Source organism: Dipodomys spectabilis, unplaced genomic scaffold (genome assembly GCF_019054845.1).
Source record: "Dipodomys spectabilis isolate Male_0828 unplaced genomic scaffold, ASM1905484v1 ptg000043l, whole genome shotgun sequence".
Classification (NCBI taxonomy): domain Eukaryota; kingdom Metazoa; phylum Chordata; class Mammalia; order Rodentia; family Heteromyidae; genus Dipodomys; species Dipodomys spectabilis.
In genome coordinates, this window is record NW_024870720.1 from 33396436 (window position 1) to 33421518 (window position 25083).

At 35.1% G+C, this 25083-nt stretch overlaps 1 protein-coding gene and 1 pseudogene across 1 annotated transcript in view; one reads left to right on the plus strand and one right to left on the minus strand.

The window, feature by feature from the left end:
• Window positions 1-25083, minus strand: part of Antxr2 (ANTXR cell adhesion molecule 2) — a 124722-nt gene that overhangs the window by 51941 nt on the left and 47698 nt on the right. Inside the window, exons 11-16 of the mRNA XM_042678079.1 lie at window positions 22182-22260; window positions 17891-17986; window positions 7815-7859; window positions 6616-6711; window positions 975-1142; window positions 645-725 (exon numbers count right to left, since the gene is read on the minus strand). Of these exons, the coding sequence (XP_042534013.1) occupies window positions 645-725; window positions 975-1142; window positions 6616-6711; window positions 7815-7859; window positions 17891-17986; window positions 22182-22260 (565 nt within the window). The remainder of the gene's footprint in view (window positions 1-644; window positions 726-974; window positions 1143-6615; window positions 6712-7814; window positions 7860-17890; window positions 17987-22181; window positions 22261-25083) is intronic.
• On the plus strand, window positions 22906-23676 carry LOC122106655 (annotated as a pseudogene).

A 25083-nucleotide genomic window follows, 5' to 3' on the forward strand; every position in this document is an offset into this window, starting at 1 on the left:
ATAGATATGATGGTGGAAGTGTAAAAGTGCATCAGGCACACATCAAATAATATATATTTAATTTAAAACAAGCAATTAATTGAAAGAACTATTGATAGTATGATACCAAATTTTGTGTCCCACATCTAAGGACAAATAAAAAACAAATAGCATAAATGTAAAATTGAAAAAGAATGATTTCTTAGTGAATCTAACTTGGAATCTGAAGTCTTTCAAAGATTTATCTTAAGTCTGTCACCAAAATACATTTGGAAGCAAAACCTAAACTGAATTAAGATTTTTTTTTCAGCCTCAATCATCTTGTAACAATTAACATATGAATACTAACAAGAGCAAAATGTCAAAGCAATGTCATTAGAAAATGATGTTTTATGACTGCTACTAAATGCTAGAAGAAAGACTTTAGCTCCTAGTTGCCCATCTGTTGTGCCCACCACATAAAAGCTCAAAAGATGTCTTCAAAGTCAAATGCTGAAGCAATGAATGAGCTTATTAAAGTGTGTGTACATGATTTTTGTTCATCACTTGAATGATGAAAATGTATTCTAATAAGACAGAATGTGGTAAATACTCTATGTAAGGGTGATTTGCAGTAGACAATGCTAATCCCACTGCTCTTTCCAACCTCATCCCCATAAACAAACCTCATCTCCTTCCTGAGGTCGCATCAAGGACACCCGGTCGTATTGCCTCCTCAACAAAGCCCAGAGCGCATCTAGACGGCCCTAAAAGGAAATGAGATTTGTGAATTCCCAGAGAGTGACATCAGCTTCTACTTTAACAAAATAAAGAAGTTAAGCACATTAAAAACTTGTGCAAGCTCTTAGTCTGAAAACTATAAAATGAGTCATTGGATCTACTTTAGTCCTCTTTGAAATTTTGGGAAGTGTAGGAGGCAGGAATTGGGGACTATAAAAGCTGTAGTTGCTCTAGGAGGTTTAAGTTCAATGACACAAGTACATCTGGACAAGTACCTTAATCGGCGTGTACCACTTTGTCTGAGGAGGTTGGTGTGTAGATTTGGGCCGAGGTGGTTTGGGCCTGATGGGCTCCTCTTCTTCTTCAGGAACAGTCACCACGGCATTTTTGGCTCTTTCTAGTCTTGCTCCTTCCTCAGTAGAGCCTTTATCACCCCAGCGAACCTTTCAAATCAAGAGAACGCTGCTATTAGAAAGTTTGCTACAGGAACAGCTCCTATTAGGTTGGCTTTTTGACTCTGAGTAAGAAGGTGGGTAGGTAGACTAACTCCTAACTTATCTTCTCCTGAGATTTAACAGTTTTCATTTCTTTCCTTTCCCTTCTTCCTTTTTCCTTTCAGTGTGCTGTCCCTGAGCTATTTTGCTCAAGGCTAGAGCTCTACCACTTGAGACAACTCTATTTCTGGCTTTTAAAAAATGTTTTTAATTGTAAAAATACTATACAGAGGGGTACAGTTACATGAGTAAGTAACGAGTACATTTCCTATGGAGCATTGTTACCTCCTCCCTTGTTTTTCCCCTACCATCCCTTCCTTCTCCACTTCCCCAAACTCTTCCCCCCACCCCAAAGTTGTAAAGTTCGTTTGTAAAGTTGTTACAATGGGTCAATCTGTATCCTTATTTAAGCATTTTGTTATTTCCCTTCCCCTCCCCAAATTAGAAAAATGTATATACACGATGCAGGGCACCGGAATCAAATACATTGACAACAGGGGTTATTCCAAGAGAAACAAACAAACAAAAAATCACATAGTACATTTTAAATACATTAAAAACAATAGCAAGAAAGACAAAACCACTTGTGTCCCTATCTTGGGGTTCATTTTGCTTAACAACATCTTATATGGTCATATGTACATAGCTTTTGATGTTTTCTGCTTGTGTTAGACATATACAGTGCATTGGAGATAAGAGTCTCATGAGCTTTCCTTCCCAAGCTGATATCAAACCACAAATCTCAGATTTCAGCCTCCTGAGTAGCTAGGATTATAGGCATGACTCACTTTCCTTCCCAAGCTGGTATCAAACCACAAACCTCAGATCTCAGCCTCCTAAGTGGCTAGGATTATAGGCATGAACCACTTTCTTACACTCCAACCAGAAGCAAAGAAATAGGCAGTCCTACCCCGGTCAATACCAAAGACGGTAGAGATAAGTGAAGCTCTAAGAAATATATAAAAAAGACCTGTCCAGGGTCCACTACGATACCACATATTAATGATTTATAGAAAAGAAAAAAGTAAAGCCTTATAACCATTTTAATGACTTCAATTGGCAGATAGGGATACAGGTGATTACTGTTCATAGAAAACTATTCCTGGGTGTTTTTTTTTTTTTTTAATAAGGCTTGGCTAGATGTTTTTATCTTTTTATAACTACAATTTTAGAATGAGCTTTCAATTTCAAGTGGACCCCATTGAGTCATGAAAATGTATCTGTATATTTCAGTGTGATCAATGGTACTAGAATGTTCTTTATGAGGTTGTTAAAGTTGTCTTAAACACCATTAAACCTTTAGAGCTTGACAGTTGGCTTTCCTTCCAGAAAAAATGACCTTCTCTTTCAAATCACCGTGTCTTTACCTAGATAAACTAACATTTGTAAAAATCTTTAGACAAAGCTAAATTAAGTTACAAACTCTAAAATTTATTCAGGACACATCGCTCCCAGTTAAAGAGTTGTAATTTTTAAGGAGACAAAGCAAAAATCGAAACAGAAGAGGATAGACAGTAAAATAAACATGAATGTCCTAAGTTAGGGAAGTAATTCAGAATAGAAATGTAAGTAGAGAAAATTTAGATCCATTCAGAACTAACAGATTTTAACATATACAGGTCTCGAAGCTCTCACTATGTGATACCATAGATAGTATGGTAAGTACATTTATTTTCCAAGTATAACTGGCATTTGATGACTGATTAAAAAGAAATTTGGAAGCTAGCTAAACTCCAGTTTGACCCAATGTGACTTCTCTAGGGTCTATACTTGTGAATATGGTTGCTGAGGCTTAATTAAATAAATTCATTAGCATTAGTTCATGAAGAAATTGATTCATTACCACAAATACTACTTTCTAGAAATTTCCTGTAACTCTTAAAAGCAATCATGTACATGCATGCATATATATTTAAGAATGCAAACTATGTTTTAACTTGTAGATTGTTTAAAAGGACAAAAGAATAACAAGATGAATTGCTAAAGGAAATCTTAGCAGGATTTATACATCTAGCATTTTAGCATGGAAAAAAATAGCAGCTGTAAGCTTGATAGCTAAATTCTTCTAAGTCTACTTGGCTTCCATTATTAACAATTGAGATTCCATAATTTCTAGAGCATATTTGGATACCTTCTTTTCTGGAGTATCCAGAAAAGAAACAAAAACAGTTTTACGAGGATTTGGCAAAACCACACATTTGAAGCTGTTAAGGATTAGCTGTACTAACAGCTGTTATTAACATCAGCTCAGTTCCAGCTTCCTGAAAAATCTCATTACCATAGTACTTAGATGAATATTTAATTTAAAAGAAGAGTAGGAGAAAAATTCTAGGTAAAAGCTATAATCCTAAAAGTAAGTTCAATTATGAACATTTGTTCTGTAATTCAGATGATCTCATAATTTCTACACTTTGACTTTCTCCAATTTATTTCTTGTAAAGTGAAGTACGCCATCACTTTGAATAGTTATCCTTTAAAACAAATTAAGTTTTGAACGTTTCCCTTTCTAAGTTCATGTAAACATGAATTTACTTAAAAGAAAGCTCAATGTTATTTAATTCTCTGTTGCATCTTTATGTATATATTTTTTAAATTTTATTTTATTTTATTTGAGAACATACTGTACAGAGGGGTTACAATTACATGGGCAGGATAATGCATACATTTCTTACCAAGCATTGCAGCCTCCTCCTTTGTTTACCCTTCACCTCCCTTCCCAGCCTCCCCCCTCCCCCCATTCCCCTTTGAAATTTCTTTGTCATTTTGCTTTGTCATTTTCTGCTCATTCTCAATTCTCTGTCATTAATGGAATAGACAATGTGGCCCAAATCACCCAAGAGACCCAGATACATTGAAAGTTGACTGAGTATTCTTTTCACAAAGCCTCTTTAACTGAAAACGGATGGGTGGGCAATATAATTTCACATATTATGGGGCTGGGAAGGTGGCTCAGTGGTAGAGCGCATGCCTTGCATGCCTGAGGCCCTGGGTTCGATTCCTCAGCACCACATAAGCAAAAAGAAAAAAGCCGGAATTAGCGCTGTGGCTCAAGTGGTAGAGCGCTAGCCTTGAGCTGAAGAGCTGAGGGACAGTGCCCAGGCCCAGAGTTCAGGCCCCATGACCGGACCCAAAAAAAAAAAAAAAAAATATATATATATATATATATATATATATATATATATATATATATAATTTCATATATTAGAAATCAATAACTTGAAAATTGAATACAACTACTTGGGAATACGCATATGCTTTTTCTTTTTGTTTTGTCAGCATAAACCAATTCCTTAGGAATTGGTCCCCGATTCCCCCAAAGGTCCACTTGTTAAAGGCTTAGTCTTTAGCTGGTGATAATGGATAGTGGAACCTTTAAGGGGTGGAACTTAGCAGGAGGTCATAGGTTATTGAGAGTGCCATCAAAGGGGATTGTAAGACACTGGTCTTGCTTTTTGCTTCCCAGCTGCCAGGAGGTAAGCAGTTTGTTCAACCATGCCCTCCTGCTAGGATGTTCAACCTCACCACAGGCCACAAAAGCAACACAATCTAGGCTGGTATGTTAAAATTTCTGAAACTGTGAGCTAAGATAAACCTTTCCTCAAGTTGATTTATCTCATGTGTTTGTTATGGTAACTGAAGGCTATAGAGTTCTTACTCTGGAGCATTTCAGAGGCTCATTAAGTATTTTTTCCTTTTAGAAATAGATCTCAGTGCTTGAACACTGGAATATTGCTAATGAAAGTGTAATATCAGTCATAGCATTTTCAGCAAGAACATTATCCAATTAAGACTCACAAGCTAATATATCCTTAGCTCATTTTAATATGGTATATTAGTGTGTGGATTTGGACATGGATTAAATTTACTATGAGCACATATAATCCATGTTCATTTTCAAGCAAATTATGAGAAGACAGGATATATATATATATATATATAAAACACACTGAAAATTATTCCATTCAGAAACAACTTATTCACATTTTTAAGAATACTTTTCAAACTTTTTTACCCTTACATACTTTTTACACACATATATTAGAATGAAACTTTAAAAAAAACAAAAAAAACCTAAAAGCAGTGCTGTGATCATCTTTCAATATTTGCACGTAATAATTTTACTAACTTGTTATGTTTGATACATACAGAAACATCTACTCCATTCTTGTCTGGTTTTCCACACCAAGAGAGATGCAACATAGGCAAAGAGAAGAATGACAATAAGCTATAGTCTGAGTATGTCCTTTCAAACTGCTGAGATTCACAATTTGTGACAATGCAAACACATACATTCTAGCACCTGCCTTTTCTCATATCTTATTGGCAATGAACATAATTCTGAAGAAGATATTCTGAAGATATTCAGTAAAAATGTGAAAGTTCCTAACAAGGCACAATAAAATGCATATTTTAAGACCTAATATAGTGAAGAAAATGAGAAACACTGTCAGATGACTGACAAGGAGAATCTTTCCATGGAAATCTGAATTTTACTGAAATGTATAAACAGAAAATTGCCATGCTTGTGAAGTTTTTAAATCATTGATTTTTTGCTCGAAGAAATAGGACAAAGAGAATTTGAAAATAGTACATGTGCAATGCTGGTAAAACACACCAAAACATCTTGAAATGAAGTAACTTTATGGGATAACTAATAAGGAAGAACTGCAGATATCTGTCTTCAACCATAAAGCCCAAGTGTCAATGACAAAATTCCTCAGATTGCTCCTTGGAAGGAGTGGTTGACTTACCTACATTTATGTAAGGAGGCCATTGCTGGCAATGACTGGTTATTATTAATTAATCCATCACTTGCAAAAATATGTCACAGAGATAGAAACCTCATTTGATTTGTAAGGTATACTATTCCAACTTAATTATAATCTATACTTTAAGCATGTTGAAAAGTTCAGTGAATTCTATAAATAGCAATAACTATTAATTAGAATGGTTCATAAGTAGTAACTTAAATCTGTCCTAAGTTTTAAATGTGCTTCCTCTATTTATGCTAAACACTTACCCCTGCTTTTGAATATTTTAATATTTTCTCTTCTAATACATAACTACTAGATCTTTTCAAAGAAAAGTATTGTTACAACTTTTAAATAGCTGGCTTCTTCAAAGCTGATGATCCATGCAGTAATTTTTTCCAGCATACTGAGAAAAATCCTAGCTTTATTTGTGTCCTTCAGGATTCAAAGACTGCATCAAAGCAGTCCTTTGACTTTACAAAATTAGTTCTTGAACAGTTTTTAAATGCTTCAGATGATTCCATAGAAATGTACCCAGAAAAGACCCAGTGTTGCGTAAAAATGGGCTATATTTTAATAGTGAATTGTGAAAAGTATTATTTTCATGACTTAAAAGCTGAGTAATACACATTCCAGATTTGCAGCTTCTATTTCCTTTTAGAGATACCAACCTCCATTCTTTTAATTCCTCCAACCCCTCGACCGCCATAATAGGAGGCATCTACAGTTGGCCATTTTTTATTCGGTAGAGGATCTTCTTCTTCTTCCTATGGAGATATAGTTTTTTAATACATTTAATTAATTTCTTAAAATATTGTTGTTATTATTCTGGAAAATGCAAAAGTTATAAAGAGGATATACGAGTGTATATTGCATTTATGCATTCATATATAAACTTCAAGTTCTACAAGGTATAAAAAGTCCTTTCCTTCCTCAGATTTTAAGTATCTCCTGTCATCACCCCTAGGTCACCAGAACTTGCTCTTTAACTGTGAACTTCATTGTTTATTCCAAATCTATTCATTGCCTCATATTTTAAAAGATAAAGCATTTATATTTTTTTGTCAGTTATAGGGCTTGAACTCAAGGTCTGGGCACAGGTCCTGAGGTTTTTTACTTTAAGCCACAGTGCCACTTCCAGTTTTTGGGTAGTCAGTTGGAGATAAGAGTCTCATACACTTTCTTGCCTGGGGTAGCTTCAAGCAGTGATCCTCAGATCTCCGCTTAATGAGTACCTAGGATTATAGGTGTGAGTCACTGGTGCCTGGCTTTCAGAAAGCATTTTAACAATCATTTAAAGCTCTCTCTCTATATATATATTTATATAAATATTTAATATTTATATATATATAAATAAATATAGATAGATAGATAAATCTATATATATATAAACACACACATATATATGAAAGTTTGAACTCTGTGAAGTTTGTAGTGAAAAGATAATCAATAGAGAAGCTTTAAAATGCAAAATACTAATACATTTCTTATTTAATGCAGCCAGTATGATTCTGACTAACAGATTCATACAGAAAGATTAATTTCTTTGAACTTTAAACTATTTGGGATCTTCCAACTGTTTGAAAAGAAATGCCATTAAGACTGTTAATGCATTATTATAAAAAGTAAGTTATATATCTATTGTAAAGTCTCATGGCCAGTCTTTGCCCACCAAGGAAGGTAAGACCCATTCCTCTAGCAGATGAAAGAAATCACCTGTAAAATAAAAAATGATAATGGGTTATCATCAATTAAAACATCAATACTTAGGTATCGTTTTTAATAAGAAATGGAACTGATGAAATTTGAGGATGACATCCATGTATAGAACAGAAAAAGACTAGAATCACTTTGTTAAATACTCATTTACCTCTTTCGGTGCAGGAGGTGGTGGTGGAGGAGGATCCTTGATAACCTGTCCAAATAAATAAATAATTGTGCTTACATGTAAAAAGTTCCATGGCATAGAGACAAGATAGAGTAAAGAAGTTTAACAAGATTTTTTTTTAACTTCAGTGAAACCTGCCCCCGATGCTCCCTTTGGAATCTGGGCTTACCCCTAGCTAAGTTCAACCATTTGAATGAAGGAGAATTGGCACCACAGGGCTCCTGAGGCTAAGAGCAAAGAAAAGTTTCCCATTCTCCTGTTACCCTTGGGACTTCATTTAGTCAGAACTACCCTGAGACCATAAAACCATAACGAAATCTATGACTATCTTGTCGAATTCGGATGGTAACAAATGCTGGCTAGTCCACAGCTGTCTCAGGCCATGCGAGCAGATGAGCCAGCCATGTGAGAGAAGAATGGATCTTGGACTTCTAGACATGTAAAGGTGTCAGATGGTTCACCTGAAAGATATCTGCAAGAGGTTCCTAGTGTGACCCTCCTAACTGAGGTAGGCTAATTCACAGAACACTGAGGATGTAAGTAATTGTTCTAAGCTACTTTTAACAAATCAACTTTTTAGTTAAGTTTCCTTTCCTGTAAACCATTATTCATGACACTATATGCATTCTTCATATGAAAGAAATGGAGTCTTTGGTCTAATTTGAAATAGTACTGGGATAGTTAGATTTTTGCCTTTATGATAGAAAATATCTTACTAATGTCAATGGTTCCTGAAAATTCAGGCACATATCCAAGCTTATATCCTAAAGAGAAAAACCTTAATGTAACCGCTTCACTTCATTGAATATCAGATACTTTAGATACGTTATTATATACTTAAAGGTTTAAAACAACTTGACTTTGAGGATGAATTGTCATTTCTATTTCACCAAAGATTTACTGTTAGTCATTAGAATATCACTATTTTCATGGCTGTTTTTCAAAGATTATTTGAAAATAAGTTATTTCCAGATAAGATGACATGATATTTTCATCAAATTATTTGGGATGAAGAAGTAGATGAGAGTATAGGTTAAATAAGACCAACAACAACTTGACAATCATTGAATATGAATAAGAACAGAAAGATTCATTATATTAGTATATTTGTAAAGCATGAGTGTGGATCTAAAACTTCAGAAAAAATATACAGATAATACCTATAGCTATATGAATATAACTGGAAAATAATTGGATTTGGCTGAATCTTCTTTTAAATACTACAAAAAGCCAGGCACCAGTGGCTCATGCCTGTAATCCTATCTATTCAGGAGGATGAGCTCTAAGGATGGCAGTTTGAAGACAGTCCAGGCAGAAAAGTTCCCATGAGACTCTTATCTCTAATTAACCACTCAAAAACCAGAGTGCTTCAGTGGCTCAGGTGGTACAGCACTAGCCTTGTATACAAAGAGGCTCAGGGACGGTGCCCAGGCCCTGAGTTCAAGCCCTACAACTGACAAGAAAAATTAAATACTACAAAAGTGCAATTTATTTCTATTTAGCACTTATTTTATTTAGTCTTAGTCTATCAATAAACATTCATTCTAGTTCCTAATATATTAAGAACTAAAGGATGAAAAAAATCTATGATTTCTTGACATTTATTCAAGAGATAAGTACCATTAGAAGACTAAAATTTAAAATAATATTATACTCAAACAAAACTAATTTAAGACTATCAAACAATGGGTACATTTCCTTTATTATTATTATTAAGAGTATTATTATCACTACAAGTATTATTATTATATCAGAACAAGCCAGAAAAACCAGATTTGTCAGCAAGGTCAAAACCAACTAGTCATTTGTTTTTAAAAATGAACTCTCCTCAGCTTCCCAGTTTCAAGAAAGCCACTCTGTGTAACCTCAAAATGTTGGCATTATCTATAATCTTTGTCAGTTCTAAATGACTTCATCAAATTATTTCTATCTGCAACAGATTCTTTAAAACTCCCTCTCCATTCCTATCTGTCTTCCTGTACCCCTTCTTTTCTTTCTCCCTCTCTTCTTCCCCTTTTCTCCTTCTCTTCCATTAATTCCGCACCTTCCACAAACAAATAAGTCTCTTGATACTACCAATGTAATGCTGCCTATTGTTCCTTCCCCAGCATTTTCAGAGTTGATATTTTTATCTAGCTCCAAAAGCACTAAGTTCCATGAGAACAATTTTCTGTCTTTCTTGCTTCTCATTGCATTTTCAGTATCAAGTTAATTATCCAATACAAATTAAACTTGCTAGGAAGTAAGGCAGACATTAAAAAAGGAAGTAGGCAGAGAGAAAATATGAGGGAGACATGAAGGAGAGGGAAAGCGGGAAAAGGAAGTGATGGGAAGCTGAAAAGGGACAGACAGGAAAAGAAAAACAGGATTCTTCCTATTCCATTCCCAACATAAATTCAGGGTTCTCAGGAGCTTAAAGGTGTTGAGTATAACATTTTGAAAACACTCCAAAGGCACGCAGATCCCAAAGTTCAATATTCTGAAAAAAAAATCCCACCAAATAGTAATTCAGCTATGTTTGGACTGCTGGAATAGAGAAAATCACTGCTTCACAAAGCAATTTGTTCCATTCACACAGAATTAATCATTTGCAAGTATTTTCCCCAGATAAAGCCAAAGCTTCTCTCAGGCAGTTTCCATTTTTTAGTCCTGATTCTACAGTGTGTAAACAGTCTCTGTCTCTCTGTCTATCTCTCTGTCTTTCTGTCTCTCTGTCTCTCTCTCTCTCTCAAACATACACACACACACACACACACACACACACACACACACACACACACACACTTTTTTCTTCTAAACAAGATGAATTCCAACCAGGTGCCAGTGCCTCATGCCTGAAATCCTAGCTACTCAGGAGCTGAGATTTGAGGATCATGGTTTGAAGGCAACCTGGGCAGAAAGGTCCTTGTGATATCTTATCTCCAATTAACCACTCAAAAAACCATAAGTGGGGCTGTGGCTCAAGTGGTACAGCGCTAACTTTGAGCACAAATAGGCTCAGGGAGAGTGCCCAGGCCCCACAACTAACAAAAGAAGAAAAAAGAAAAAGAAAAAAATCCCACTCTAGAATGCTATGTATCCGTCATTCCTCATGAAATGGCGTTTAGTTATTTGGTGAACTTTTCCATTTCTTTAGTATGTATTCAGCGAGTTAATATATGGAATGGGAGGGCTGGTGCATATGGTGATAATTATGGGCACACATACCAGTCCCATTCCAAAAAAACCATGGAGTCTGTTCTTGAAAAGATATGAACAAACTTGTTCTTTCTGAAATTTTGTATGAGTAAAGGCATGATCTGTTGTGATTCTGAAGTCCTGGCAAGTGTATTTTTTACATTGTTAATAATGAAAACCAAGCCCTTAAAGTTCTACCTACTTTAAACCTCAATCTAGTAAATTCAGAGAGACAACCGTCCTACAACAACAAAACAAGGGGTGAGGCCCATGTGTGCCATCCATTTTAGTTATAACAACCATCCTTTATCAGCATCGTTGTGTGACAGACACTCAATTTGTCTCTTATTTTCATAAACCTGTGCACTTGCTATGCTTATCTCTATTTCAAATAGAGAGAACAGAGATTCTAATTTCAATAATTGTCCAAATACAAAGAGAAACCATGGATTCAGGTCCATCGACCTCCAAACTCTGAGCTCAACTTATGCCATATGACATTTCTTTAAAATAAATATTTAGACTGCCAGATTTTTTTGAGTCGTTGTTACTTACTTGGATGGATGGGCTACTTCTTAAATGACAGAAAATCCAAAGTTATTTAAAGCTCGTGATAAGTATGTAAGACTTAATCATCATTTTGGAGGAACAAAACATGTTAACAATGATCCTAACATCACTCACCTAGAAATTCTGGTTGAGAAAATAAAATGGTTTCCTTGTGAGGCTTCAACATGCTTTGTCTCTCTATTCTAACACACCAACCTCATAAATAACGAGAGAGGGTGAAAATAATCTGGGGCCAAATGGCTCCAAATCCAAAAATGGCAAAAAATCTGTGCTATACTAACATTCCTACATTTCAGTAAAACTAGTTCAAGAGAAAAAGAAAGCTTAATGTTGTCCAAATACATTAAAAATAACAGTCATGAGAATCCCATTCTTATATTAAATAGTGGAAGAACACATTCATTTCAGAATAGGATGTATTCATATGCACCATATTTTATGAGAATTTGCAGATTTTAAAAGGCATAATATTGCCTACTTGCCAGGGTTTTTTTTTTTCTTCCACTTTGCATCCTTCAGCTCTGTATTGAAAATTCTGGAAAACACTTTCACCACTTTATGAACCATATGCAGAGTTTGATTCTTCTCCAATTTTTTTTCATTTGTTATTATCATCATCAGGGAGGATTACATCTCATCTACTTAGCTGCTAGAATGAAGATTTCAGTTTGGAGAAGAGCCGATTTCTTTTTTTTTTTTTTTTAAAAAAAAAGGAAAAAGTTAGCTGCTTGAGGCAACAGTCCTTTTGATCTGCTCATTAACACTTTTCAAATGTTCGAGTGATATGGGCATTCTTTGCGCTAGAAAATGTCAGCACTGGAGCCTGCAGCCAGCTTGATGTGATCATATGTTCTGATATTCAGAAAAAAGTGAAAAGAGCTGTCAACATTGAACTGCTTTGGAATAAAAAAAAAAAACAGATACTGTACAATGATTGTAAATCAAGTAGTATTTCAGAAGCAAGTCTTGCTAGTGACAAAGAAATGTCCAATTCATCAGAGATATCAGCTAAATGCCTAAGAGACTTTAGACAAGAGAGAAAATATACTTGATGTTCACAAGTCATTTTTTAAAAATATATGTCTGTCTTCCTTTCGTTCTTTTTTTTCTTCTGATAAGAGTAGAGGACTAGAATAGTCCATTTCTTCTGAAGTATGTAAACACAAAGCTTATTATATTTGTACTTGGGAAGCCTCTCTTTTACGAATTCCACAGGGTATCATGTTTTCAACATCCAGACCAAAATAGGGTTCAGGCTATCTCATCTTTTTCCTTTCCTTTTGGCAAACTCACCAATGGTCAATGAATACTTTGCAGAAAATAAGTCAATGACCAGAAATGTGGGCAAAATTACAATGTGAAATGCCAATTGTGGTCTGGGAAGAATGGTGTGAGAGAGTATCCTGCCAAGAACTAAGTAAAGATGCTGCTGTCAGAGCAAATAAACCAAGGCAAGGAAGAATTTGATACCCTGGTTCATAAATGATGTTCTGTTGGAAAGTATCACCATGGAAGCGATATTTTCAAACATCACAGTATATTTCAATGAGGCAACCAAACATAAATCATTTTAATTAATGGTGCAAAGAAAGCATATTAAAATTAAACTACTCCTGTTTTATTGGCCATTCAAAAAATATCAGGCTGCTCTGAAGGTAACTTAAGAAAAGACACCACACCAGAAGTCCTCCTCAACAATAATACAAAATGTTATTCTTATTTAGCAAGAGTAGCACAGCTATTGCTGGCTAAGAAAATGATTCTAGACTGCATCATCATGAACCTCAACTTACAAACTGGCCTTTAAAAAGTTAAGTTTAAATGGTCTTTCTAAACTAAGATTCATAAGACGTTTTTGCAATGTTCTACATGTACTGAAGCAATGTGAACTTTTAATCCCCTGAGGCTAGAGAAGTTTGGCCAAGGACACTGAGGCTGAGTGAATATTTGTCTTTTTTAGCATACCAGAGATTTGCAGCTCTCTAACCATCATGACCACTGAAGAAAGCCTTGATTTCTCACAAGTCTAGCCTTGCATCTGTAATGTGGTACAGTAGCATTTAGTTATGTCAAAGGATGTATCTCTACCAAGGTCATTGCTGCTATCCTGGTGAGTGAGACAACCTACCATAAACTCAACATATCCTCTGCTAAATAATAATGAAAGGCTACATTTTCTGATATCACATTCATCATTCAGTGCATAGTAAGCTTTCGTATAACCCTCCAATCTTCTCTTAAATTTAAGAAGGGAAGAAAAGGCGCTACTGATATCTTTGTTAAAAGGAAAACAGTTATGGAGGCTGAATGTGAAGATACTTGGTAAGTAGGGCACAAACTTACACAGGTGGTAAGAAATGGCATTACATAAAAAGAAGAAACTTATCCAAGCACCAGTGGATCACAGATGTAATCCTAGCTACTCATGAAGCTGAGATCTGAAAATTGTGGTTCAAAGCCAGCCCCTGTAAGGACTTCTGTGAGACTTTTATCTCCAATTACCACAAAAAAACAGAAGTGAAGCTGGCTCACGTGATGGAGTGTTAATCTTAAACACAAAAGCTCAGAGACAGTGCCCAAGCTCTGAGTTCAAGCCTCAAGACCTACACCAAAAAAAAAAGGAAAACAAAAAGATGAAGAGAAGCTTTCTACTTATGGGGGAATTAAAAAGGTCAATCTCTAGTTTTTCAAGCGATTCAATGGGTTTGTATCTAAATTTGAATACATATATACTGTTCATTTTTGCTAGCAATATTACCCTGAAAAGCCTTCCAATAGAACCCTGGTGTGGAATAATTGTAGTAAAACAGATGCCTTAGACACTTCTGAAAATTGTAAACACATTTCATCCAAAAAAGTTACTCAGATGCAGAAAATGCATTTTATTCCGTCAATAAAGTATTCATATACCTACTTCACACTTATTCTTCTCAGTACCAAAGGATTATTCTAATTCTATGTCGTAAAAATTCAATAGCTCTATTCAGTGCTTTCCAACTCAGGAATATCAGATGATTCGGAAAACACATTCAGTTCTCATTGATCTTACAACGAATTGTTACAAACTTAGTGCTTTAAAACAACAGAAACACATGCATTTTATTTTGCTTCTGAAAGTCAGGATTCTGAACTGAATCTTTTAGGGTTAAACATCAGGTATTAGCAGATCTGGTTCCTTCTGCAGCTTCAGAAGGCAATATGCTCCTTGTCTTTTCCAGCATTCCTTAGCTTGTGGCTGCATCACTAATTTGTTTCTATTACCCATCTCCTCTTCCATTGTCAAGTTTTCTTCTGCATTCCTGTTATAAAAACTCATGACTGCATTTAGGATCCACCTAGTCCATCCTGAACAATCTTCATATCTCAAAAACCTTCATTTGATCTCATCTGCAAAGCCATTTTTGTCATATCTGGTTACATTCACAGATTTTAGAGATAAAGTCCTGGAGATATTTAGGAATCTTTATTGATCTGACCAAAGGAGCCTTTTCCATATTGCACTGATCTCTGCCAGGTCTCACTCCACCCACCCTTTCCTTTCTGGGAGAATCCATACTATCAAAAGCCTGACAGCCACTGCTTGAAAGACTTTGTGTTACTGAGGTACAAGAATAAATAACTCTGAAAAATCAAGGTCCAAAATGTAAGTCATAGTATCATCCCTGAATTGTTGATAGATTCCTATGTAATTTTACTCTCTGAACAATATATTATTTGATCATTTCCTAAATTATTATCCACTGTATCTTATTTCAATAGTATATAAGATATCAAATCACTGAACTGGGAACATGAGACATATGTTGATGTTTCTGTTCAAGACAGGTCTTGATAATCACTCTTAAGCAGATCATGTCTGTGGAGGGGCACGGTAGACACCTTCTAAATGTGCCTAAGAACAGAGGCTATGAGCTTCTTGAGCAGGTTTCAAGTGAAAGAGAGGGGTATAAATACTTAGTGACTGTACTTAAAATATATTCAAATACAAAGAAATGCATATAATACCAAGCCAAAATAAATGTTATTTAATTTCCCAGTGTCAAAATGTCTGTGGGCTTGGAGGTATGATTCAAGTGGTAGATTATTTGCCTGGAAAGAATGAGACCCTGAGTTCTAAATACACACACACACACACACACACACACACACACACACAAAGTTACATTATCAGTAACCGTATACAATCAAAATCATACTATCAGTAGTATTTTAATGCTGCTAAAAATGATTTAAATGGCCACCCGCTAATTTCATCCTTGTACAAATGTATTCTGTAAAAGTAACAAAACAAACATCTTGCAATTGTACTGCACCACCAGTTTTAAATACTCAACAACTTTAAAAAACAAAACAAATCAGTTTCCCTTTCCTGTTCTTCTCATCGATTCATTTTTTCATTTTTTCATTGTACTGCACCACCAGTTTTAAATACTCAACAACTTTAAAAAACAAAACAAATCAGTTTCCCTTTCCTGTTCTTCTCATCGATTCATTTTTTCATTTTTTCATTTTTCTCCAGCCCACTTCCTTTCTCTTTAAGACTCAATCACCTATACTTTGCTAGAACTACTTTGCTCTGCCCATAATAGGTTGAACTGCCACTGGCTTCTCACTTCAATTGTCAATAGAACTTAGTTGGACAGTCTTAATTTCCATCAAGACCAGAAATGGGCACTAGTGTACAGCAAATAAAAACTCTTTTCATGCAGTAATACAGAACATATTTGTCCACTGCCTTCTTGGCATCCCTGGGATGATTTCGGGGCTCATAGAAGAAACAAAAGGCCTTCCTTCATAGGGTTCTCAAGAATGCTAGCCACCCTAAAACAGTCATATCTAGGATAATCAAGATTAGAACAGGAAGCAGCATACACTGCTAAGGCAGGAAATTGATTAGATCAGCAAAGAGACAGGATGTTGCCTGTCTCTCTTTGAGTTAATTCTATGTCTCCTCCACAGGCCAATTGCTCTGAGTTAAAGGATTGTAAGAAGTTGCTTCATGAAAGGAGACTGAAGTAAAATTAATAATAAATATAGGGGTAATACTAAATACTACAGAAATTGCAATTAAACTGAAATCAGTCAGTAAAGATGAAGGAGGGAAAGGAAATCCAGTAAAAGCATGCAAAGCACTACTGTGACCTACAGAATATAAAGTTCTACATAATGTGCTTATAATAAAGGGAACACTTTCATGTAGTAGGTATACTTTGAAAAAGGCCTTGTTTGAGATAACCTTTTCTATACAACCTGCATTATCTAAATTGGATGAATTGAAATATATTGAACTGTCTTAATTTATTACCCTGTAATAGACAGAGTAATGCCTCCAGAAAGTGGTCCATCACTTAAATCCCTGCTATTGTGAATAGATTGCCTTACACAGCAAAAAGGGATTTTGTAGAAGTGATTAAGATTAAGGATCTAGAGTTGGGAGATGATCCTGGATTATCCAAGTGGGTCCAACCTAATCCAGGGCTCCTTAACATTAGATGGTCTTTCCCAGTGAGGTTCAGACTTAAGGGGGAATGTGACAAGAGATGAACCATCCAAAAGATGCAACGCTGCTACCTTTGAAGATGGAGAGGATGTAGCTTCTTGAAGATAAAAAGATAAGGAGATTGACTCTTCCTTAGAGCTTTAGAAAGAGCTACATCCCTGATATTCTTTCATTCCAGGTAAGTCTAGTAAGACCCATGTCAAAGATGTAGTTACACACATTAGATAATATAGTATTGTTTCCTTATCCCACCAAATTTGGGACATGTAAAGAACTAATATTGGCTCCTAATCTTTCACCAGACTATATACAAACATGAAAAAAATGATACAAATGAAACTCTTAACCTAAAATGACTATTTAACAGACACCCTAACATGAGCATTATGCTTATATCTAAAATGTTTTTTCAGAGACAGAGCAGATTTTGAAATAGGTGATCCCATGAAGAGAAAATAAAACATTCAGTAAGCACTTAAATAAAAACAATTGTGGCAGATTACCTACTTCTCTCAATGAATCCAACAAGAAATGATCATTAGTTTCATAGAATTTTCCTTGTGTTTGAGTACTTCCCTGACATTTCTCAACCCTTCCTCCCATAAACCTGATACTGACACATTTTGTAAAAGATGAACTTTTATGATAGATATTTTCTCCATGTTTTTTAGAACTCATTACAGCAACGTAATAACTGAAATTCTAGTTGCTAACTGTGAAACTGCATAGGGTCACATATATCTCAGATTTACTTTATGTCCTAGTGATTAAAAAAATAACTTAAAAAGAATTACAAATATTTCTTACTCACCACCTTGCAGCAAAGAGGCCAAAACCACCACATCAATCCAATGCCCAGAAGTAATAACAATACCAGGATAGCAATGAGGGCCGCGATCCCATTAGACTACAGTAGGCAAGAGAAAATAAAGGAAAATAAAGCAAGGCTTAGGACAAAAATCTTACATGCATATTACTGTAAATAAACAGTAGAAAATAATACACATAACATCAAAATGTCAAACCACATTTTAGCAATTTTAATTATCTCAAATCATTTAAATTCTATAAATTTCTTTCTACTATATTATACATATATATATATGTATATATATATATGTACACACATGTCAGGTTAAAATATAAAATTATAAATACAAAATCTTCCAAAATGTTACAGACTTTCAAATATGTCTTTTTAATGTAGAAAAATGTAGAGGAAAAAAATTACAATTTGGGGTTACAGAAACGGTTTTATAGGGATTTTTGTGTCTTAGTGAACATTGTATTGGTTCAAGCAGTATGGTATAGCTAGGCACAAGCAGCTCCTACCTATAATGTTATACTCAAGAGACTGAGATCTGAAGATTGCAGTTTGAAGCCAGCCCTGACAGGAAAGTCCATAAACTTTTATCTTCAATTAGCCACCAAAAAGTCAGAAGAAGAGTTGTGGCTCAGGCAGTAGAACAGTAACGCAACAAACCTCAGGGATTGTACTCAGGCCCTGATCTGTGCGTGCACACACACACACACACACACACACACACACACACACACACACACACACACTCACATACAGATCACACATATTCTGCATCACCTAGCCATTATGATAAGAGGTATATATCCTATGAAATTTCTCCCTATGAAATTTCTTCCCCAATATCAAGGTCAAGCATATGTCTTGAGATATAAGAACCCAGTAACTATATAATGTTGCTGTTGCATTGCTAAATTAGGAAGCTTCCTAATCTGAGACACGCAGCTATAAGAATTGAGAATGTCTGGAATACCCAATAACATTCCTACCAGGCCCAGCACTTATTGAAATAAATGCTCATTCTTTGTGCATTACAACTGTGAAGATAGATTGCTATAAATACTTACTTCCCTTTTTCTTAGAACTTAACACTCCATGTTCACAAATAAGGATAGGCAACTATTGACCACAAATCTGATAAAAGTTTAGTTGTTACTTTGTACTTTTTGTGCAAGAAAGGAACAGGAAATTTCTATGAACAGGAAATTCAGAAAATTGTGCTGACACTTGGAATATATATAAAGTAGAATGGCTAGTACTTTGTACCTATTAAGGATAGGTACTAAAAATTCTTGGTTTTCATTCACTATAAAATGGCTCTATAAGTAAAACGGATAAAACCAAAGATACTTCCTGATGAAAATGTACATTTATTATAATAATATTATCATCTTTAATTATTTCAAAAATGGTCTCAAAAAATTGAAAGTACAACCTATACATGTAATCTTTATTATATTAAAGTCAAGTGTGATAGAAAATAGGCTTATAGGAAGACCATAAGCCTGACCTTGACATGTCAAGACTGAGATACAGTCTCTAACTTTAGCTCAGTTAATTGGATACCAAATCCATTTCCTTTGTTTTGGCTCTCAGGGCCATTATCAGAAAATAGAAAGTCACAAAAGGGAAATCATATTATTGTTCATATAACTTTATAAACAAATTTAGGAAAGGTCAAATACATACGCTTCAGGCTTGTGATTAGACATCATACTACTACAAACAAAACTAAAGAGGAAGAGGAGTTAGGAACTAAGTAAAATAATACCCAGGTCTGCATCATGGGAAGAAATGAAGCTTTTCATTTCTACCCAGGACAGACCTCAGGTCAAAAGAATCCTAATTCAACATGTGATTGATACTTTTATTTAGCAAAATTGAATAAATATGACTGGAAAGCTGAAAGCATTTTTTTATTCATCTAGAAAGTATCTGATGATACCCATGCTAGAAGGGTCTTCACATAGCCCACAAGTGAGAGAGCTAAACCTTAAAGAAATAGCTGCAAATGTGAAAAGAGTGGGAGAAGACCCAACAGAACACTTGAAATGGGGAACTAACTCCACTGGCCACGTGGCTGAAGATTAAATGAAGATTAAAATTACTAGGCACTATCTCACTTAAGGCTTTATCCTGGCAACTCTTTCTGCATGGAATATTCTTCCATCTGATGGCGTTCAAGGCTCAGTCCTTCACCTTCCTCAAGTCTTGACTCAAAGCCCATCTCAGTAAGAACTATCTTGACCCATTCTTTAATATTATTTCTTGACGGTCCCCTCTCTCTTCTCTTCTCTTCTCATCCTTCCTCTATCTTGCCCTTTCCATCTCTGACACAGCCCATATACCTTTTTATGAAATCACTTCACTATTAAATTACTCCTATCCCTATTACCTTTCTAAGAAGTAACAAGACTTAGCTAAGACTTCCTTATAAGCAATCTATAAACTCTGGATGAATCATTCAATCTCAGCTTCTTGCATAAGGAGCTAACACATGGCTGAAAGACAAGAAAAAAAGACTTTTCTTGCTTTGGGAAAAGAGGTCTAAACAAAAGACAACTACAGATGAAGAATAAGAAGGAGGAAGAAAAACACACCATTTTAGTGAACTAAGCATTGAGAAAACTACACACAACAAATGTTTCTGACTTCAACCAACCACATTCTAGAAACTAGAAAACCTACCAATTACAGCATCCAGGGAAACCTACAAATTGCAAAACATACTACAGACAACATTATAAAATAAAAAACTATTTCCAAAATAGAAAGAAATAACATTAAAATGATCTAGAGAGTTCAAAAATGACACAAGAGTCCACCTGGATTCACTTATCCCTGTGGCAAAGGCTTGTGGTGACAAACACAACTGGCTCTCCACTGGAGATGAAACACTATAGTGTTTTATTTTGATTCTTAAGGGCGAGTATCTCCTAAATTAAAAAATAATAAAATCATGAGATTTGAGAAATCTTAAATTTTGGTTCTGGTCCTTAAGAAGACAGGAATTTTTTCCCTCCTTCCCTTCCTTCCTCCCTCTCTTCCTTCCTTCCTTCCTTCTTTCCTTCTTTCCATTCCTCTTTCTTTCTTTCCTTTTCTTCCTTCCTTCTTTTCTCTTTCTTTCCTTCTTTCTTTCTTCCTTCCTTCCTTCTTTCCTCCCTCCTTCCCTTTCTCCCTCCTTCCCTCTTTCCCTCTCTCAGCCTGCCTTCTTTCCTTCCTTCCCTCCCTCCTTCCTTTCCTTCCTTCCTTCCTTCCTTCTTTCTTTCTTTGGTTTTTCTTTTTTTTTCTTCCTTTCTTTCCTTTCTTTCTTCTTTCCTTCCTCCCTCCCTCCCCTCCCTCTCTCTCTCTTTCTTTCTTTTTTAATGTACAGTGTGTGTATATGTGTGCATGCACACACACATACATGCACATGTACACTTGTGCACACTAGTCTTAAAACCCTGGGCCTGGGTGTTATCCCTGAGCTTTTTGCTCAAGGCTAGCAACTTCTGGCTTTTTGGTAGTTAACTGGAGATAAGAATCTCACTGAGTTTCCTGCGATAGCTGAACTAAGCCAGGACCTCAGATCTCAACCTTCTGAGTAGCTAGGATTACAGACATGAGTCAGCAGTGCCTGGCCTGATTTACATTTCTTAATGCGGAAAAGGTACTTAAAAATAGTCGCCACATACTCATTCCAGTTAAGTAGTTCTTGTTTTCATGTTCTACAGTTTTATATCAAAGCTTTCTCTAAGTTCAAAAACTTAAATGTGTGGAAACAATACTGTCATATGAATCACATTTATATTTTAAAACATTGCATTTTAGGCAATAAAAATCAATAATCTCAACTAAAATACAGTTTTCAATGTAATTTAAGATACCAACAAGATATCAAAATCAAATTTATTACTTCTATGAGAAAGCACCCACAATTAAGATGCACAAAATACAAAGTCAGACATTAAGATACACTAATAGTTTGAAACAGGCTATACTAATTCTAATCTTCACAGCAGAAAATCATTTCTACATTTTTTTCTAAGAAATGTACCATCTCTAATTCTTTTATCTGGATTTTCAATATGATTTTTGAACTGTGGAGCAATCAAGACAAAATATTTACCAACTTAAAATTCCTTTCAAACAAAGTTAAGTTAAAAAAGCTAAAATACATTCTATGTAAATTTTTACTTGTGATATTCTCAAGTGGTATTCTTTGTTCCTTTTTCATTGTAGTAGTTAACAATATGGAAACTCTAAGACTTTCTAGATAGAGTTAAACTAGCTTTTTACTTACACATTGTGTAGCTGTGATTAATATTGAGCTTGAGATGATAGACTTTCCTCCATTAAAGCTCACTGAAACATTAAGAGTTCTAGAAGACAAATAAAGAAACAATGATAAAAAATAAATTAAAAAGCATAGGCTTGTAGGAGAGCCTTATCTTCTTATATAATTTAAAACTGGCCAGAAAATATACTTATAAAGTAAGGATCATTGCTTTTGATCAATTATTTCAATTTTTTCTTCTTTAGTTTAATATAATTCAATAGCCTTACTTGACTTAATTTTTCCTTCTTAAAAGCATTAGCATGAATAGTAAAATTAAGAAAACTCCTTAAGCCAGAGAAATAAAATCCCTTTCAGATTCACAAAAACCTAATTCAGGGGAAAATCCTTCAATCCAACTTACCTTATTTTTCCCTATCTCTAGATATTACTATCATCAAAGAGCAACTGTTTCAGAACACAAAATTTGAAGTAATATGCCATCAAGTAAAGAAATACAGAGAAAATACAAATGAAAAGGGGAAAAATGAAGAAAAACAGGAGAAACGATGAATGGATTTGTTGTACAACGGTTTGAGGATATTAAAGACAAAAACATTATAGACTCTAAAGAGAAACCTAAGTTTATGATCTCAGATATTAAAATATCCACACAAGAATAAAAAAAGGAACAACTTTTTGTTCCTGGCTAAAAAGTATTAAGTGTTGAAAAATATCTCTCATTTGAAAATACAGCTTCAACCAATAAGTACAATTTTTAAATTCAGGTTCTGTTAATTTATTACTTAAAATCAGTTCAGAATCTATATCTTAAATAAATAATACCTATAATAAGACAAATAACAAGAAGATGTTAAGGTATGTTAAAGAGATGCCACTGTGCTCTTCCTGTAAGCAGCCTGAGGTGACCTGTGAAAATGGTTCGCTACTCTCCAGAACCAGAAAAACCCACAAAATCATGCAAGTCACGAGGTTCAAATCTTCATATTCACTTTAAGAACACCAGAGACAGAGACCAGGCCATCAAGGGTGTGCATATCTGAAAAGCGACCAAGTATCTGAAAGATGTCACATTAAAGAAGCAATGTGTGCCATTCTGGCATTACAATGGTGGAGTTGGCAGGTGTGCCCAGGCCAAACAGTAGGGCCAGACACAGGGTCAGTGGCCCAAAAAGAGTGCTGAATTTCTGCTGCACATGCTTAAGAATGCAGAGGGTAATGCAGAACTGAAGGGTTTAGATGCAAACTCCCTGGTCATTGAACACATCCAGGTGAACAAAGCACCTAAGATGTGTTGCTGAACTTACAGAGCCCATGGTAGGATTAACCCATCCATGAGCTCCCCCTGCCACACTAAGATGATCCTTACTGAGAAGGAGCAGATTGTTCCTAAACCAGAGGAGGAGGTTGCACAGAAGAAAAAGGTATCCCAGAAGAAGCTGAAGAAACAAACACTTATGGCACGGGAATAAATTTAGCATAAAATAAATGCAAATAAATGTAAAATAAAGAAATACCACTGTTCCAAACCATTTTATAAAGTATATGATCATTTAATCAAAGCTATCTATTTACTAAAGCCAATGAGATTTTGTTAGTCTATACACTATTAGGTTTTTTTAATACTTCAAAGACAAATTCTCATAAAAATACTAAATAACAGGAACTGAAAGCCAGTAACTGCCTTAACTAGTTTGAATTTGTAGAATTGTGTTATTATAGTCTTTGTAATAGAAACATGAAAATTTTTCTTCTATTGTCAAATACTACTCATTATAGAAAAGACTAATCAGATGCAATATCAAGTTTCAATAACTATCAGAAATTTCAGTGACTATCAGAGAAGTGAAAGGAAAACGAGTGTTTTCTAGGAGCCAGATGATATAGGCATTTTATGGGCACCACGTTGATTAATCTTTATTAAAAGCCTTTGAAGTAAATATCAGTTTCAAAATCTTACAGATGGATCGCATATGAGATCTAGAATTACTATCTCACAGAAGGTAGTGCAAGTTCAAATTTTACCTAATTTTTAACTCTTTCTCTCATGCTACTGAGGAAATGCTGGGATGAAAACTTTTAAGGTACTTTCACCCTTAATATAATAGCTGTATTCATACAACAATAGACATAGGGACAGATACTCATGAAGTTCAAGTTACGTTCTCACTCAAAGTTCAGAAATACTCCTATTTAAAATATAATGAATATATTTCAAAAAATTAATTAAAAAATGGTTTAAACTGGGTGCCAGTGGCTCACACTACTAATCCTAGCTACTCAAGAGGCTGAGGATCGCGGTTCAAAGCCAGCCAGGCAGGAAAGTCCATGAGACTCTTATCTCCAATAAATCACCAGAAAATCAGAAGTGGGTGCTGTGGCTCAAGTGGTAGAGTGCTAGCCTGGAGCTGAAGAGCTGGGGGAGAGCGCCCAGGCCCAGAGTTCAAGCCCCACAACAAGAAAGAAAGAAGGAATTAAGGAAAGAAAGAAAAGAAAGAAAGAAAGAAAGAACGAAAGAAAGAAAGGAAGAAAGAAAGAAAGAAAGAAAGAAAGAAAGAAAGAAAGAAAGAAAGAAAGAAAGAAAGGTTTAGCTTGATTGGCCCTAGTGATTCATGCCTGTAATCCCAGCTACTCAGGACATCTGAAGACTGCAGTTCGAAGCCAGCCCAGGCAAGAAAGTCAGTGAACCTCCTATCTTTAATTAAACACCAGTAAAGCCAGAAGTGGACCTGTGGTTCAAGTGGTAAAGTGCTAGCCTTGAGCAAAAAAAGGTCAGAGACATCACCCAGGTCCTGAGTTCAAGCCCAGTATCAGCACCATAAAAGAAAAAAGAGAGAGAAAAAGGTTTAGCCAAATTTAGAAAAGAAAGAGAATTTTGAGTGTTTATATCCAATTAACTGAATTTTTG